This window comes from Danio rerio, chromosome 1 (genome assembly GCF_049306965.1).
Source record: "Danio rerio strain Tuebingen ecotype United States chromosome 1, GRCz12tu, whole genome shotgun sequence".
Taxonomy (NCBI): Eukaryota; Metazoa; Chordata; class Actinopteri; order Cypriniformes; family Danionidae; genus Danio; species Danio rerio.
In genome coordinates this window covers 27,218,356-27,233,566 of record NC_133176.1, presented here as the reverse complement: position 1 = coordinate 27,233,566, position 15,211 = coordinate 27,218,356, and the positions used below count along the sequence as shown (strand labels likewise).

Genomic DNA, 15,211 nt, shown 5'->3' with positions numbered 1-15,211 from the left:
ACATTGAAAGGTCTATACATTTAATTTCAAATTGTCATGTAAAGTTTTAAAAAAGGGGTAACAATTGTACATCTATGCAATGGAGTATGTATTAATGTATCCTGGAAGATTTATTAAAATATAACTAGTGACTTATCACCTTCCTTGATTTTTGAAATTTTTGTCTTTATTATGATAGGACAGTAAATATTGACAGAAACTGATGTTGGAGGTAGTGGGGTCTGCACAGACCACTAGGTTACTAGCTACGACAAATTTTTATGTTTTAAGCACGAAGAACAACCCCTACACTTTTAGAAATAAAGGTTGTCACTAGCTGTCACTAGGGTGGTACTTTTTTAAAAGGTACAAATTTGTACGTAAACGGTCCATGTTAATCCCTCAAGGGTATATATTATACCTAAAAAGTACAAAAGTGTTCCTCTTAAAATATGTAGGTACTAATATCTACTTTTGAGGTACCAATATGGACCCTTAAAGTACAAATGTGTACCTTTTGAAAAGTTGCCACCCCAGTGACAGCTGTGTATACCTTTTTTTTCTGAGTGTATCATCAACCCTGTGTCAGGGTTTGGTGTTGAAGAAAAGGTGAGGATCAAATTGCAACAACCAAAATGACTTTGTTAATTCAAAGGAACACAAAAATGAAGTTAAACAACCCAACGGGGGAAAATAAAAACTTCTTGTGCTTGACTTATTCTGTACTATAAAATCTTGACTAGATGACAAACTCAAATGAAAGAATGACAACAAACCAGGACAGGATAAAGAACATGAGTAAGCTATAAAGAGAGCAAAAATCAAATAAACAGACAGATGAACCAAATTAACTAATAACGGGATAACAAGATGGGTGGGACTAGACCAGGGGTGTCAAACTCAGTTCCTGGAGGCCCGCAGCCCTGCACAGTTTAGTTCCAACCCAATTCCAACATATTTAACTGCAAGTTTCCAACAAGCCTGAAGGTCTTAATTAGTATGATTATTAATTATGGTTGGAACTAAACTGTGCAGAGCTGTGACCCTCCAGGAACTGAGTTTGACACCTGTGGACTAGACAATAGACAGGAGAGCACATGGCACAGAAAGACACAGACAAAAAAATTGAGTGCACGGGCCGAGTAAACTCAAGCCGAGCACAACATCCAAGACTAGTCAGGACCAGTGTCCAGAATCTGCCACCAAAACAAGAATAAACACACGGTTCCAAAAATCAGAAATAAATCTTGTGCTAATCTTGGAATATCTCTTCATACAATTCAAGTGAAGGACTTTCAGGTGACAAAAACAATGTAATTCAAACATGTCTGCTATTTTCCAGTTTTAATTTCACCATATTAATGACATTTTATTTTTGTATTTGCAGATTCAGTGGAGGTAGTTTCATATGTGATATCCTCAGGTGATCCGCAGGGGCTTTTTTCAATTGATTCCCAGACTGGCATCATTAACACCGCCCAGCCCCTGGACCATGAGTCTATCTCTTATGTTATTTTAAACATACAGTTCCACACAGGGACCCTCCCTATCCACAGCAGTGCTCAGGTCAATGTCTCCATTACTGACATCAATGACAACCCTCCTGTGTTCCAAAAGACCTCAGAACACATCACCATATCCCGTACCACCCCTCCAGGAACACCACTCTTCATTGCACATGCTCATGACACGGACAGCGGATTTAATGGCAGAATTCACTACATGTTACATCCTAAAAGCCACTTGTTTACCATTCACCCAAATCTTGGGACTCTCATGCTGAATGGTGATGTCTCCAGAGATTCCAGCTCGAGGTACGAGCTCAGCATCATAGCTGAGGATGAGGGTCATCCTTCATTAAGCTCTACATTAGGGCTTGTGATAGAGATGGATTCTTCAGCTTCTGTGGACGACACTCTAGCATTTGAAACTCTGGTTTACCAAGTGGAAATTGGAGAAAGTGCTCCAAAAGACACCAGAATGATTCAGGTACGTGCTCACGGAAACAGATCGCAACACACAGGAACCTCTGGAAAAGAAACCTCTGTTATCACTTACTCTCTTAAACCTCTCTCTGGAGTCCCACCATTTAGAATCCACCCAGAGACAGGATGGATGTTTGTATCTCAGAGCCTTGACTATGAAACAGAACCTAGCTACAGATTTTGTGTGTGTGCAAAAGCACAGAATAGCAAAATGGAGGCCACAGCAACTGTGGTGGTCATGGTTCAGGATGAGAATGACAATGCACCAGTTTTCAGTAGAGATGTGTACTTCTTCAGCGTGCAGGAGGGACCGTCTCCTCATGGACTGATTGGAACAGTAAAAGCTTCAGACAGAGATTCACTTAACAATGGAGTGTTGTCCTTCATCTTGCTGACAGATGGAAAATACTTTTCTGTCAACTCCAGAACAGGTGGGAATTGCTGGCATATTTAATTTAATATTTAATAATAATAAAAATTTTTATAATTTTTTTTAAATTTCAGATTATTTTTCATAAACTGTTTTTTAAAGTGTTCAAAAATAAATAAATCCAAAGGCCAAAACGTTTGTTTGTTTAATTATGTTTTTGTAAGTTGTTCCCGTAAAGTTTTATGTACTTTTGTATTTAAAATCTAAAAATAAAATGAAATAAAATAATAAGTAATTTCTTTCACATAACTTTCTAATGTGGGAAATGAGTAAAAATGAAGACAGTTTTAGTTAAAATTATTAGCCCTTTTGTGAATTTTTATTCTTTTTCAAATCTTTCTCAATTGATGTATACCAGAGCAAGGAACTTTTCACAATATTTCCTAAAATACTTTTTTCTTCTGGAGAAAGTCTTATTTTTTATTTCGGCTAGAATAAAAACAGCCATTTTAAGGTCAATATTTTAACCTCCTAATTTTTTCGATTATCAACAGAACAAACCATCCTTTACCCTAACTTGCCTAATTAACCTAGTTAAGCCTTTAAATTTTTCTTTAAGCTGAACAGTAGTACTTTAAAAAATATCTAGTCAAATATTATGTACTGTCATCATGGCAAAACAAAATAACTCAGTTATTAGAGATGAGCTATTAAAACTATTATGTTTAAAAATATGTTGAAAAAATCTTCTTTCCGTTAAACACAATTTGAGGAAAAAATATAGAGGGGGCTAATAATTCAGGAGTGGTTCATTCTGACTTCAACTGGATATTTTAGGAGAAAATACTATTTTAATGTTTATACCTCCAAATTTAACACATTTAATTCCATGTATTACTCCTTAGTGCAATTATTTGTGGAATATATTGGCAATATCTTTCTCATCTGTCTTCTTCCTCTGACTGTAGGAGAGATCATAAACCTTGTGGCTTTGGATCGTGAGGAGCAGGCGCAGCATGTTTTGAGGGTGATGGTCACAGATCAAGGTCGACCTCGTCTCAACACCACTACTACTATTCACATTACTGTGACAGATGTCAACGATAACCGGCCACAATTCACACACATGCCTTCCACTAAAGAGCTAAACGTACAGGTCATAATACTATTATTTTGTGTTTTATTGTTGTTAAACCTTCTGGATAATTATAAAACTCTGCAACAAGAGAGAAAGAGAGATTGTTTGGGGTCAGTAAGATATTTGTGTTACTTAAAAAAAATGTTTATTAAGTAATAATGCATTAAAATGGATATGTTAATTTGTGTATCCTGTCACATTTGCGTGCATAAACAGTGCAAAGTTGAACGCTCTTGCTGTGTGTCTGTGTATGTGTGTGAACTTTGTAACGACATTTTGTTTGTCGCAGAAAGGTTTGAATTAATTCCACAACAAATACATACAATAATAATACTAATTACTGGCTGCACTACTGTGTGGAGTTTGCATGTTCTCCCCGTGTTTGTGCGGGTATCCTCCCCGTGCTTCGGTTTTCCCCACAAGTCCAAAGACATGCAAAGAAATTGTCAGTAATGTATGTGTGTGAATGAGTGCGTATGGATGTTTCCCAGTGATGGGTTGCAGCTGGAAGGGCATCCGCTGCGTAAAACATATGCTGGATAAGTCGGCGGTTTATTTCTCTGTGGCCACCCCAGATTAAAAAAGGGAAGTTGAAAATATAATGAACGAATACTAATTACTAATAATAATAATAGAAATCAGTACTATTAGTTTGTGGCTTATTAAGATATTGGCTGTATAATAGTACTTTTAAAGTACATGATCTTGCATGATCTTATTCTACATCTTTAATCTTCACTACTACCTTAATAACTATTAAAAAGTAGCGAATTAAGAGTTTGTTGAAGCAAACTTGATTATTAATAGTTTATAACTAGTGATAATTGTACCTTAGCCTTAACCAGCAATAGACACTTATTTTAGTAACATTTAAATCTTACCGACCCCAAATATGTGTACAGTATGTGTGTATTGATGATCTGAAAGCATAGTTTAGATCCTAAAGCTACAGTACAGCATCAATAAGGTGAAATAGACATAAATGGATCATATTATATATTATTTTGCTAAAAAGCACCTAACAAATACATTTATAGTGTGCAAATGATTATATCGCATTTTGTGCAGGTGTGGGCTGTCATTCCTGTGAATTCTGTTGTAATTAGCATGTTTGCTAAAGACCTTGATGCTGGAGAGAATGGGACTGTGAAGTTCTCCATGACAGGTAATCCGATGACTAGAGGACAGTTTATTTTGAATTCATGGTTTATTTGTGCTGATACAAATCACATTAGCTTTTAATCTAATATTTATTGTTCTTTCCCTTTTAGATAATCAGTTGGGCCATTTTAGTATTGATAGCCTTAGTGGTGATGTCAAAGTGACATCACAGTTCTCCTCAAACCCGCAGATGCGCTACACCCTGAGAGTGGTTGCCACAGACAATGGCCTTTTTCCACTAGAGGAGACTGCGGTTGTTCACATACAGGTACGTGGAGCTAATTTGCCATACAACAACAGTGAATTTTCTACTATCTAAAGAAAAATGAGCAAGCAAGAAGGTCGCTGGTTTGAGTCCCTGACTGGGTCAGTTGGAATTTCTGTATGGAGTTGGCATGTTCTCCCTGTGTTCACGTGGGTTTCTAACCGGTGCTCCTGTTTTCCCCACAAGTCCAAAGACATGCTCTATAGGTGAATTGAGTAAGCTAAATTGTCCGTATTGTACAGCATGAGCGTGAATGAGAGTGAATGGGTGTTTCCCATTGATGGATTGCAGCTGGAAGGGCATCCGCTGCAAAAAGCAATTGCTGGATAAGTTGGCAGTTCATTTCACTGTGTTGACCCCAGATTAATAAAGGAACTAAGCCAAAACAAAAATTAGTGAATGAATAAAGAAAAATTACCTCTTAAAGGCAGGGTTATCTTCACTTCTCAATACCCATCTTTAAGTTGAGCGTAGGGCCAAAAAACATCAAATCAAAATGTTTGGTTGACAAATTAATTTGCATACTTCTGTGCACCCTGTTTCCACAGATAGGATACATCATCAATGTGTTTCTACTCTGCAGATTGACTTATTATTAATTCACTACTGTAATGCTATGTTCTTTGAACTGTAATGTTTCTCAATTATGAATACAACGAGATGAAATCTTGTTGACTCTCTGGTTTTGTCACTTGAGCCATATATCTGACTGTGCACATTTATGTTTTGGAGGAAGTCTGGCTTGAGATGTGGTAGTGATTTTCCAGGGAAGCAGGATCTTTGGCTTTCAAAGCTATTTGCAGTTGCTAGCCTTTTTGAAATACCAACCTTTAAGTACTCACATTTGCCATTCATGTGTAAATTTTTCTAATACAGTGAAAGACAAATTTTATCAGGTTCAGTTTTATGGAACTTTGTCTAATACATTTCCTAGTTCCAGTCAATGACAAGCCTCCCTGTTTGCCAGAGACTTCTGGGCAGAGTTTGGTAATTTTAAATATCTTTGGGGCACTTGATTAAGCAGAATGAAAAGAAACATGGCTTACGATACTGTTTTTCTCTGTAAATAATTTCTATGGTACAAGAATTCACATCGTTAGGCTCTTTTACCAGAAAATCACTTCACTGATGAGATAATTCAGCATGTTCATTCATACTCTCTCTCTCTCTCTCTCTCTCTTTTACACACACACACACACACCTAAATGTACACTCTTACACATTCATACACTCTCACACACAGTTCTCACTCTATCTCTCTCTCTCTCTCTCTCTCACACACACACACACACACACACTTTTGTGAATTGTGGGGACATTACATAGGTTACAATTGTTTTTATACTCTACAAACTTTTGAATGCTCTAACCCCAAATCCAATCTCTAAACCCAACCCTTACAGGAAATTATGTGTAGTTTTACTTTCTGAAAATAAAAAAAAATATTTAGTGTGATTGAATTTTATACATAATGTCCACATAATTCACCATCTCCTCCTAACATCTGTGTAATACCGATGTTGTTATACATATACATGGGCGCACACACACACAAACACGAAATTACACTCTTTTACACTCTCATACACACACACTCTCTCTCTCTCTCTCTCTCTCTCTCTCTTACACACACACAGACGCACACACAGATACAATCACACTGTTTCTCTCTTACATGCATTATTCACTCACACACACTCACACTTTGGTAGTTTTGAAGTTTGATTGGTTAATACCACAATAAACAGGAGTTATGTCTTCTGGAAGCAGTCGTGAAACTAAACTAAACAAGCAAACTAAATCCTGTTGCACTAATTCACTTGATTTTGATTTTATTGTAAAAAAAAAAGAAAAAAGAAAAACAGGAAAGTGTGTATAGTACTGTGTTAAAAGAAACTCTAAAATACTTTATGGCTTATGGCTATGGTTTAGTATTATTTTTTTTAAATTTTGATTATGTTTTTAATTAAATTGGTCTTGCACTTATTGCTTTTATATTGCATAAATATATTGCTTTTGTCTTGGTGTGACAGTTATAGGGTTATTTTTAATACAATTTTGTTCTTTAATACAGCAGTCACATATATGAACTGTACTCTTAATTTGACCTGCTTAAAGAAAGCACTCTTTCTGAATGTATCAAACAAAACTCATGCACAGAAGACAGCACAAGCATTTACAGCTAATAAACTCATGTCAATATTATACCGCCTGCTTTTTGAGCGCTGACAGGCGAGGTCTTATGATGATTGGTTATTATCTTCATCTGCTCAACAGAAAGGGCTTTAGAAAAGAAGCGCTGTTCACCCATGGCGGGAAGAATAGCCGGTTATCACAGGTAATAGACACAGTGGAGAAAACTTGAACATCAGGCACGCTCGTGTCTGGATGGATCGACAGCTTTAACAGCCAAGAAAAGAGGGAAAGTTACCTTACAAACAGGCCAGCGGGTCAAATGTCCAAAGTGAGAAAGAGAGAGGCAGAGGTGAAGTTTTACAACATTTCTCCCTATAGTAAATTAGCGGCTCGTGTGCCGCCTTCACTCGCGCCTCCGTCCTCCGCAATAGTATTGCGACATCGCGCATAGGAGATAAATGACGTCATCACGTAATCACCGGTTATGACCTATTACTGAACTGATATCGATCATTTTGACACCCCTAGTAACGAGTAACGATGCATCACATAAAAAATCTATCGGAGTAAAAGTATTAAACTCATGGAAAATATGTACTTAAGTAAAAGTGAATAAACAAAAATATAAATTTTTAAGAAAACTAGATTTAAAAATATTTAATCCATTGAACTCCATATATCCATCCATTGAACGAATGTCTGGTCACACTTTATTTTGAAGGTCCGTTTGTTGAATTAAGGTTTCATTGCATCTACATACCAACTAATTCACATTAGATTATAAGTAGACTGTTAGGTTAGGGTTAGGGTTAGGGTTAGTGTAAGTTGACATGTACTTGCAAAGTTCCTTATAGTCAGTTAAATGTCTGTTAAAAGAGCAGTTTCAACAGATATCAGGCAGACAGTGAACTAATACTTAAATGGACCATCAAAATAAAGTGTTACTGAATGTCTTGTCTCTAGTGTTTAAAAAATTATAACAAATTTTGTTTTAAAATTTTGTTTTCTTCCAGGTTTATGTCTTGGATCAACAAAAAGAGAATTTCCAGAGCAGCTTTCAGCACTTTACTGTTCTAGAAGATGTGGGACTGGGAACTATCATTGGGTCTCTCGGTGTTTCAAATGCACCAGATACAGAACTACAATATTCCATTGTTGAGGGTAATGGTAGTTTGCAGTTTGGCATTAAAAGTTCTAGTGGCGAGCTTTATGTGGCACAACATCTGGACTACGAAGTCACTCAGCGTTACTTCCTGGTTGTACGTGCAGAAGCCTTTCCCACTTTTAATGTCACTGTATTTGCTGCAGTCAGCATTCTCGATGTCAATGACCACAACCCCTGGTTCCCTAGCAATGGCAACATTGTGATATTTGGTGTTCATGAGGATGTTTCCAATGGAACAGTGGTATATGTGTTTAATGCACGAGATGGTGATGGAAGTCTACACTACAGTGAGCTTTATTATTCTTTGACTTTCGACCCCAGCCCTGCCATTGAGGGGCTGCCTTTACACATTGACCCTCACACTGGAGTTGTGACAACAAACGGACAACTGGACCGTGAACGAACTGAGAACATTATATTTAGAGTGACAGCCAGCGATAGCTTGAAAGAGCCCAATGAAAGGAAAAATGCATCAATCATAGCTCAAATGATTGTGCTGGATATCAATGACAACAGTCCTACATTTGTCTCCATGGATATAGCATGTGTCCCAGAGGACACAGAAGTTGGACTTTTGGTTCATCATGTGATGGCCAAAGATAAAGATGAAGGAAGAAACGGGCATGTCACTTACAGTGTGTCTTCAGGGAACGAGAAGAGCTACTTTCACATGGAAAGCACAGGTATTGTGGTTTTAGGGATGTAGATGAATGTTGTGATAAGGAAAAAAAAGTCTAGGTTATATAGTTCATCCTAAAAAAAAACAATGCTGTTTTCATTTTCATATCTTCACATAATTCCAAACTGTATGACTTAATTTCTACAGAGCAGATATTTTTTTCAGTGCCTTTTTACACGGTGCAAATGACTTGTTAATACAGGCCTTTGCAACAGAGGAATTTTACCTAGAACTATTGGTATAGTTAACAGCTTTTTGGTTTGTTTGGACCACAGAAACTTCTGCAGGAATGATATTTGGGGAACTAAAAAGCTACTTAAAAGCAAGATCTAATCCAGCACAATAGCATATTGTCATACAAAACACAGTCACAGAACTGTGAAGTTGTTCTAGATATAAACAATTAGAAAGCATTGACTTTAGTGTGTTCTCTTCTTAGCTTTGATGATATGTAGCACTACACGTTGTAATTGAGGAAAGACTTTTTTTCTATATCTATGCTTCATCTCCATTATCACAAAACACACAACCCACCTTCAGGAAATACACCTTCAGCAATAGTGTCCTCCATTCTTCAGTTGTTGATTTTGTTGAATGCAGTACTCGATGACGCAGTTGGCTAACTTGCATTACATCAAAGTACAGATCGAATGTAACTAGAAAAATAGTTTGGGGAAATTAGTTTCCCAGGCTTGTTGGTTAGTTACCCTAACTGAGTTCCGTTATTCACCTGATGTGAAAGCCCCTAATGGTCACCAAAATGTTTGGATATCAACGGTCTTACCAACTAGTGTGTGTGTGTGTGTGTGTGTGTGTGTGTGTGTGTGTGTGTGTGTGTGTGTGTGTGTGTGTGTGTGTGTGTGTGTGTGTGTGCGCGTGTGTGTGTGTGTGTGTGTGTGTGTGTGTGTGTGTGTGTGTGTGTGTGTGTGTGTGTGTGTGTATTTTGTTAAAAAGAAGGAAAGTCATACAGGTTTAAAATGACATGATGGTATGTAAATTATGCAGATTTATTTTTTAATGTGAGCTAACAATTTAAATCAGTGATTCTTAACTAAATTCATCCAAGTGGGCCAACTCTAATCTAAAAAAATTTAGGCATTCTTTATTAAAGTGTTTTTGCTGAAAAACATACAGTTCTTTAATCATCTGAAAACCACAAGCGTGGTCAGCTTAATATATTAAAAATGTCTGCAAACAGCTTTGTTAGAATTACAGCAAAAATTCTTGAAATATTATGGCCTATGTGTGGAGAGGGTTGAGGTGACATTTGAATATTTAATTGGAGAGGAGCTATTGATGTCAAAAACACTGAGAGCAACTGCTTTAATGTAAATGAAATATAAAAATAACACTACTGTTTCAATAAATGTTATTTTTTCTTTGACTTGATTAATTAGTACACATTATTTAAAATAAAAATTTAAATGTCGCGCACACAACAATAGGGCTATATAAACACAAGCATATTGAGAACACAAAAAAATGCAACAGTCTAACAATCATATTATAATTTACAGACATTTTTTAATTAGTTTAATTTAAGACTGGTGGGCACAAAGTTTTCAGTCTGTTCTTGATTTGATTTTGGAGACCACTACTCAGAGATCATCCTCAATGTTCATTAGTGGCTTGTATTATTATTATTTTTTTTATGTATTTGATTGCCATAAAGATGTCAGAAAGTTTAACCTGGTGCTATAAAACTAATCTGTTGCATCTGACACTATTGCTGTGTTGTTAATCCAATGTAAACACACCAATTCTATGAAAAAAAAATTGGCTTTTCATTTGTATTTTGTTGTTTTTTATGTAACTATCAATTTTTTTTTATCTTATGTGGATTATGGATAAATATGGTAATTTTAATAATTTAATAATATTTATTTGATTTTTGGAAATCACCAACCCCTATTTTGAGGACCACTGTTCTAAATGACTTTTAACAGAAATATTGACGATGTGCTTGTTATGATTATCATACAAACATATTATATTATATTATATTATATTATATTATATTATATTATATTATATTATATTATATTATATTATATTATATTATATTATATTATATTATAATGTTATGTTATGTTATGTTATGTTATGTTATATTATATTAATTATATTATATTATAATATTATATTATATTATATTATATTTTATTATAATGTTATATTATATTATATTATATTATGTTATATTATATTATATTATATTATATTATATTATATTATATTATATTATATTATATTATATTATATATCACTCTCTCTCTCTCTTGCAGGGCATCTGTTCCTGAATTCTTCCCTGGATTATGAATCCCAGCATGTTCACATTCTCATTGTCCAGGCTAGAGATAATGGTGTGCCGTCTCTGTCCTCCACTCAGACACTCACAGTGAAGGTTCTGGATGTTAATGACCATCCTCCTGTGTTCCAGCAGCACATTTACAACACCACAGTCATTGAGAACAGAGATCCAGGAGAGATCATTGTTCAAGTCACGACAGTCGACCTTGATTCAGGTACAGTTTATTTTAAAAGTTTACTTGGTCATATTAAACACTGCCAATGCAATGCCAGATTCAGAAATCACCAGAAGATGGCAGCATGGTTTCAGATTGCATCCTGCAATAGTCATAGTGCATTTCCTTGGGTTAATTTTCTCAGTGCCTGCAGTATGGCTACACTTTCATAATACTTTGATCATACTTGCTTTTATATACTCTTTTTATTAAAACATATCATAAAATGTATACATCTGAGATAGTGAATAAGGATACAGATGGACACTGAAAAGAAAAAAGGGTGGAAAAAACATATTAGGCGAGGCAGTGGCGCAGTAGGTAGTTAATTTATTTTCAGGCGACGTAGTGGTGCAGTGGGTAGTGCTGTCGCCTCACAGCAAGAAGGTCGCTGGGTCGCTGGTTCAAACCTCGGCTCAGTTGGCGTTTCTGTGTGGAGTTTGCATGTTCTCCCTGCCTTCGCGTGGGTTTCCTCCGGGTGCTTCGATTTCCCCCACAGTCCAAAGACATGCGGTACACGTGAATTAGGTAAGCTAAATTGTCTGTAGTGTATGAGTGTGTGTGTGGATGTTTCCCAGAGATGGGTTGCGGCTGGAAGGGCATCCGCTGCGTAAAAACTTGCTGGATAAGTTGGCTGTTCATTCCACTGTGGCGACCATGGATTATAAAGGGACTAAGCCGACAAGAAAATGAATGAATGAATGAAAAAACGTATTAATAACGAAAAAAAAAGTCACATATAATAAAAGGCATTTCCATAGTTTCATTTTTAAAACAATGCATATAATGTAAACAAAAACAGGGGTTGTAGAGAGAAGATACATATACTGCTCATGTACAGGGGTTTGCTAAATCCACAATATATGCATAAAGTTAGTAATGTATTATTGTTTATAATGGGAATGGATTCCATTTCGCTTAAGATATTTCTCTGAAGCCTAAGGAAATAAGTTATACCTTCCATTTCATGTTTTTTTATAGGACATATGGGTGGGTATGAGCCAAGTAGATGTGATAAATTTTAGTGCTGCAGAAAACAATATTAGGGCACCATGGTGGCAAAAGTGGTTAGCATAGTTTCCTGACAGCAAGAAGGTCACTAGTTTGAGTCTAGGCTGGACCAGGAGGTCTTTCTGTGTGGTGTTTACATGTTCTAGTGTCTGCTTGAGTGCTCCGGTTTCCCCTTAAGTTAAAAAACAAGCAAGTTTATATGTATGTGTGTGTGTATGTGGGTGTATTCATGCATAAAGTTTATATTTATAAGTGCAAGTTTCATATATATTGTTTTGAACATCCAAAAAAATAGGTGTATATGCAAGTAATTTATAGGTGTATATGCACATGTTTTATCTGTGTATTGATAAGCGAAGTTTGATTCAAATCCTACACAGCACCTAAAAGAAAACAGTGTTATTGTTTATTTGTTTGTTTGTTTTTTGTTTGCTTGTTTTTTCCATCGAGTGTATTGATTTAATAAATGTAATTTTTTTCTAATAACTACATTGAAAAGATTTCATATGCACAGAAATTACCAGCTCAGTTTTGACCTTATTTGGAAGGGTTGTGAATATTAATGAGCTCTGCTCTGATGCTCATCTCAGTGCCTTCTCCCTTTTTTGGGTCCTATCATCCAAGAAACAGCAAGAGCAAAGTAATTTGACACAATGCATAAACTTGCATTGAACATTAACACTTAGCAGTTTACGTGTGTTTATTGCCTCACCACAAGCATATGCAGCAAATTTCACAATCAACACATTAAAATAACAAAACGATTCTGTACATTTAAACAGACAGTATGCCTCTTTGCTATGGTGCTGAATCAATTTATAATCTGTTTATCCCACGTTTTGTTTTCTGATGCTCGGTGAACAAATGGCTGGCGGAGACCTGCTTTTTACAGTCCATCATACACCATACATAGAGTAAATTTTTTTTTACGTTTTGAAACATTGTTTTTTTATGAGTGTATGCATAATTGTCTCTTCGTCACTTAGCAGCACATAAAAAATATCATATATATATATATGAGGTGGTAAGGCAGGTTTTAGTCTCCCTGCCTCTCCCATTTCCAAAATAGGAGTCCCACACACACTCAGTCCACTTAATATAAGCTTAGATACAATTAAAAATAAAGGAAATATATATAATTTTTGTAATATCATTAGGAAACATTGTTTCCATTCAAACACAGCCTAGGGGTATGTAAATTAGGATTCCATTTTTATATTCTGTTATAAAATATGGTTATTTACTATTACATTTTACACATTTCTATAACAGTAGCCTGTCTAAAAGTAGGAAAACATGTCAGCACGTCTAACTTGAGGTAGTGAATTCTTTTCATATTTATCCATCATTATTTCAGTCTGGAAGTCCAGATGGCCCTGGTCATCAGCCTTTAAATTTATTTAGTTAACAGACTGCTGCTAAAAACATACATCAACCTGAATTATGTTTCGTCAAACTTGATTGCTACCATAAATCAACAGGTCTTTGTGTTCTTTTTCACATGCCGTGTGTTATTCTGTGCGTCTTATCCCTATTCCAAATATTCACAAATCTACTAGGCCCTTTTAAAATACCTCAGCCGCAATATCAGTGTCGGGCTTTCTCTGCCTTTCTGACGTTATCCTAGAACGGCAGTCAGGCCTCCTGCAGGATATTTGAAATTGTGTGTGATGATTCACTAACTCAAGCCATCTGTGCTAATAAAGGCCGGCTATTTTTTTCCCCCAGAATTCACTCCTTTCAGCAGTGTGGTCAATGGTTTGTTCTTGATTTTATCTTCCATTACATTAAACCTCACAAAGCTCCATGAAACCACTGTGCCAAATGTTCATTTGATGAAGATTGATACTGTTAGTAATTGATTCAACTATCTGTTACATTAATGCAGTTTGGTTTTAGTATGCTCATAAAGCTGATAGATGATGTTCGTGGCTGCAGGTGAAGTTTCTAGCTTATGAGCTGCTGTGAGTTTGTCTTTTTGACTGCAATTCTTCTGAAACTTTAAGGTTTTGTTTTTAAACTTTAGGATAAAATAGATATTTTTGGCAGCACAAAGCAAAAAAAAGTAAAGGTGATTTAACATAAGAAAAAAAACCTCCAAAAATGCAGTACAGATATGTATGAGATTTTTTTTCAAGCAGTGTGACCAAAACAAACCTTTATATGCGTTATCTTGCACGGATTAATTATTCACTTTAAAAATAACAATGTGAACTAGCAAAATTACCAATAAAAATGTTTATTTCATGTGGACTTTAAGGTGTGAGGTGTAACAGTGCAGGCATAGGACATCAACATGACATAATGTTGACATTGTACCCCAACATTATGGGAATGTTGGATTTTGTTTGGAAATGAAAATCAGGTTGACCCCACAACCCAATGTAGGTCGACATCAATGTCCAATGTCCAACCTAAGATCAACTAAATATCAACGTCTCATCAAGTTACACCTCGACGTTGTGTTTACATTACCACTATGACATCTATCAGACGTTGGATTTTGGTCACTCTCCAACACAAACTAAAATCAACCAAATATCATTGTAATTTCACATCATTATAGGACATCAAAATAACATTGTCGTTAGACACTGACTAGAAAGTGAATTTTGACCTAAATCTAACCTAATATTAACATCTTATGATGTTGTGTGTCCGCTGGGAAGTAGTAATGTAGGGAGGACATACAAATGTCAATCGTATACTCTACAGTTATACAACAGGATTTACATTTTCAATGTAATATCCATTCTATTATTTATTTATTTAGAATGTTTTTGTTATCTTTTTGAGT

At 35.7% G+C, this 15,211-nt stretch overlaps 1 protein-coding gene across 4 annotated transcripts in view; it reads left to right on the top strand.

The window, feature by feature from the left end:
- The window catches only part of dchs2 (dachsous cadherin-related 2), a 49,075-nt gene that overhangs the window by 14,120 nt on the left and 19,744 nt on the right, over nucleotides 1-15,211 (top strand). For 2 of the 4 annotated variants that reach the window (XM_068221269.2, XM_021476495.3), the window contains exons 5-10: nucleotides 1,367-2,395; nucleotides 3,303-3,490; nucleotides 4,541-4,637; nucleotides 4,744-4,901; nucleotides 8,048-8,882; nucleotides 11,164-11,403. In XM_068221269.2, the coding sequence (XP_068077370.2) occupies nucleotides 1,367-2,395; nucleotides 3,303-3,490; nucleotides 4,541-4,637; nucleotides 4,744-4,901; nucleotides 8,048-8,882; nucleotides 11,164-11,403 (2,547 nt within the window). Of the gene's footprint in view, nucleotides 1-1,366; nucleotides 2,396-3,302; nucleotides 3,491-4,540; nucleotides 4,638-4,743; nucleotides 4,902-8,047; nucleotides 8,883-11,163; nucleotides 11,404-15,211 lie in introns of those variants that run through there. The other 2 variants (XM_073951477.1, XM_073951469.1) reach the window with 1 other exon arrangement.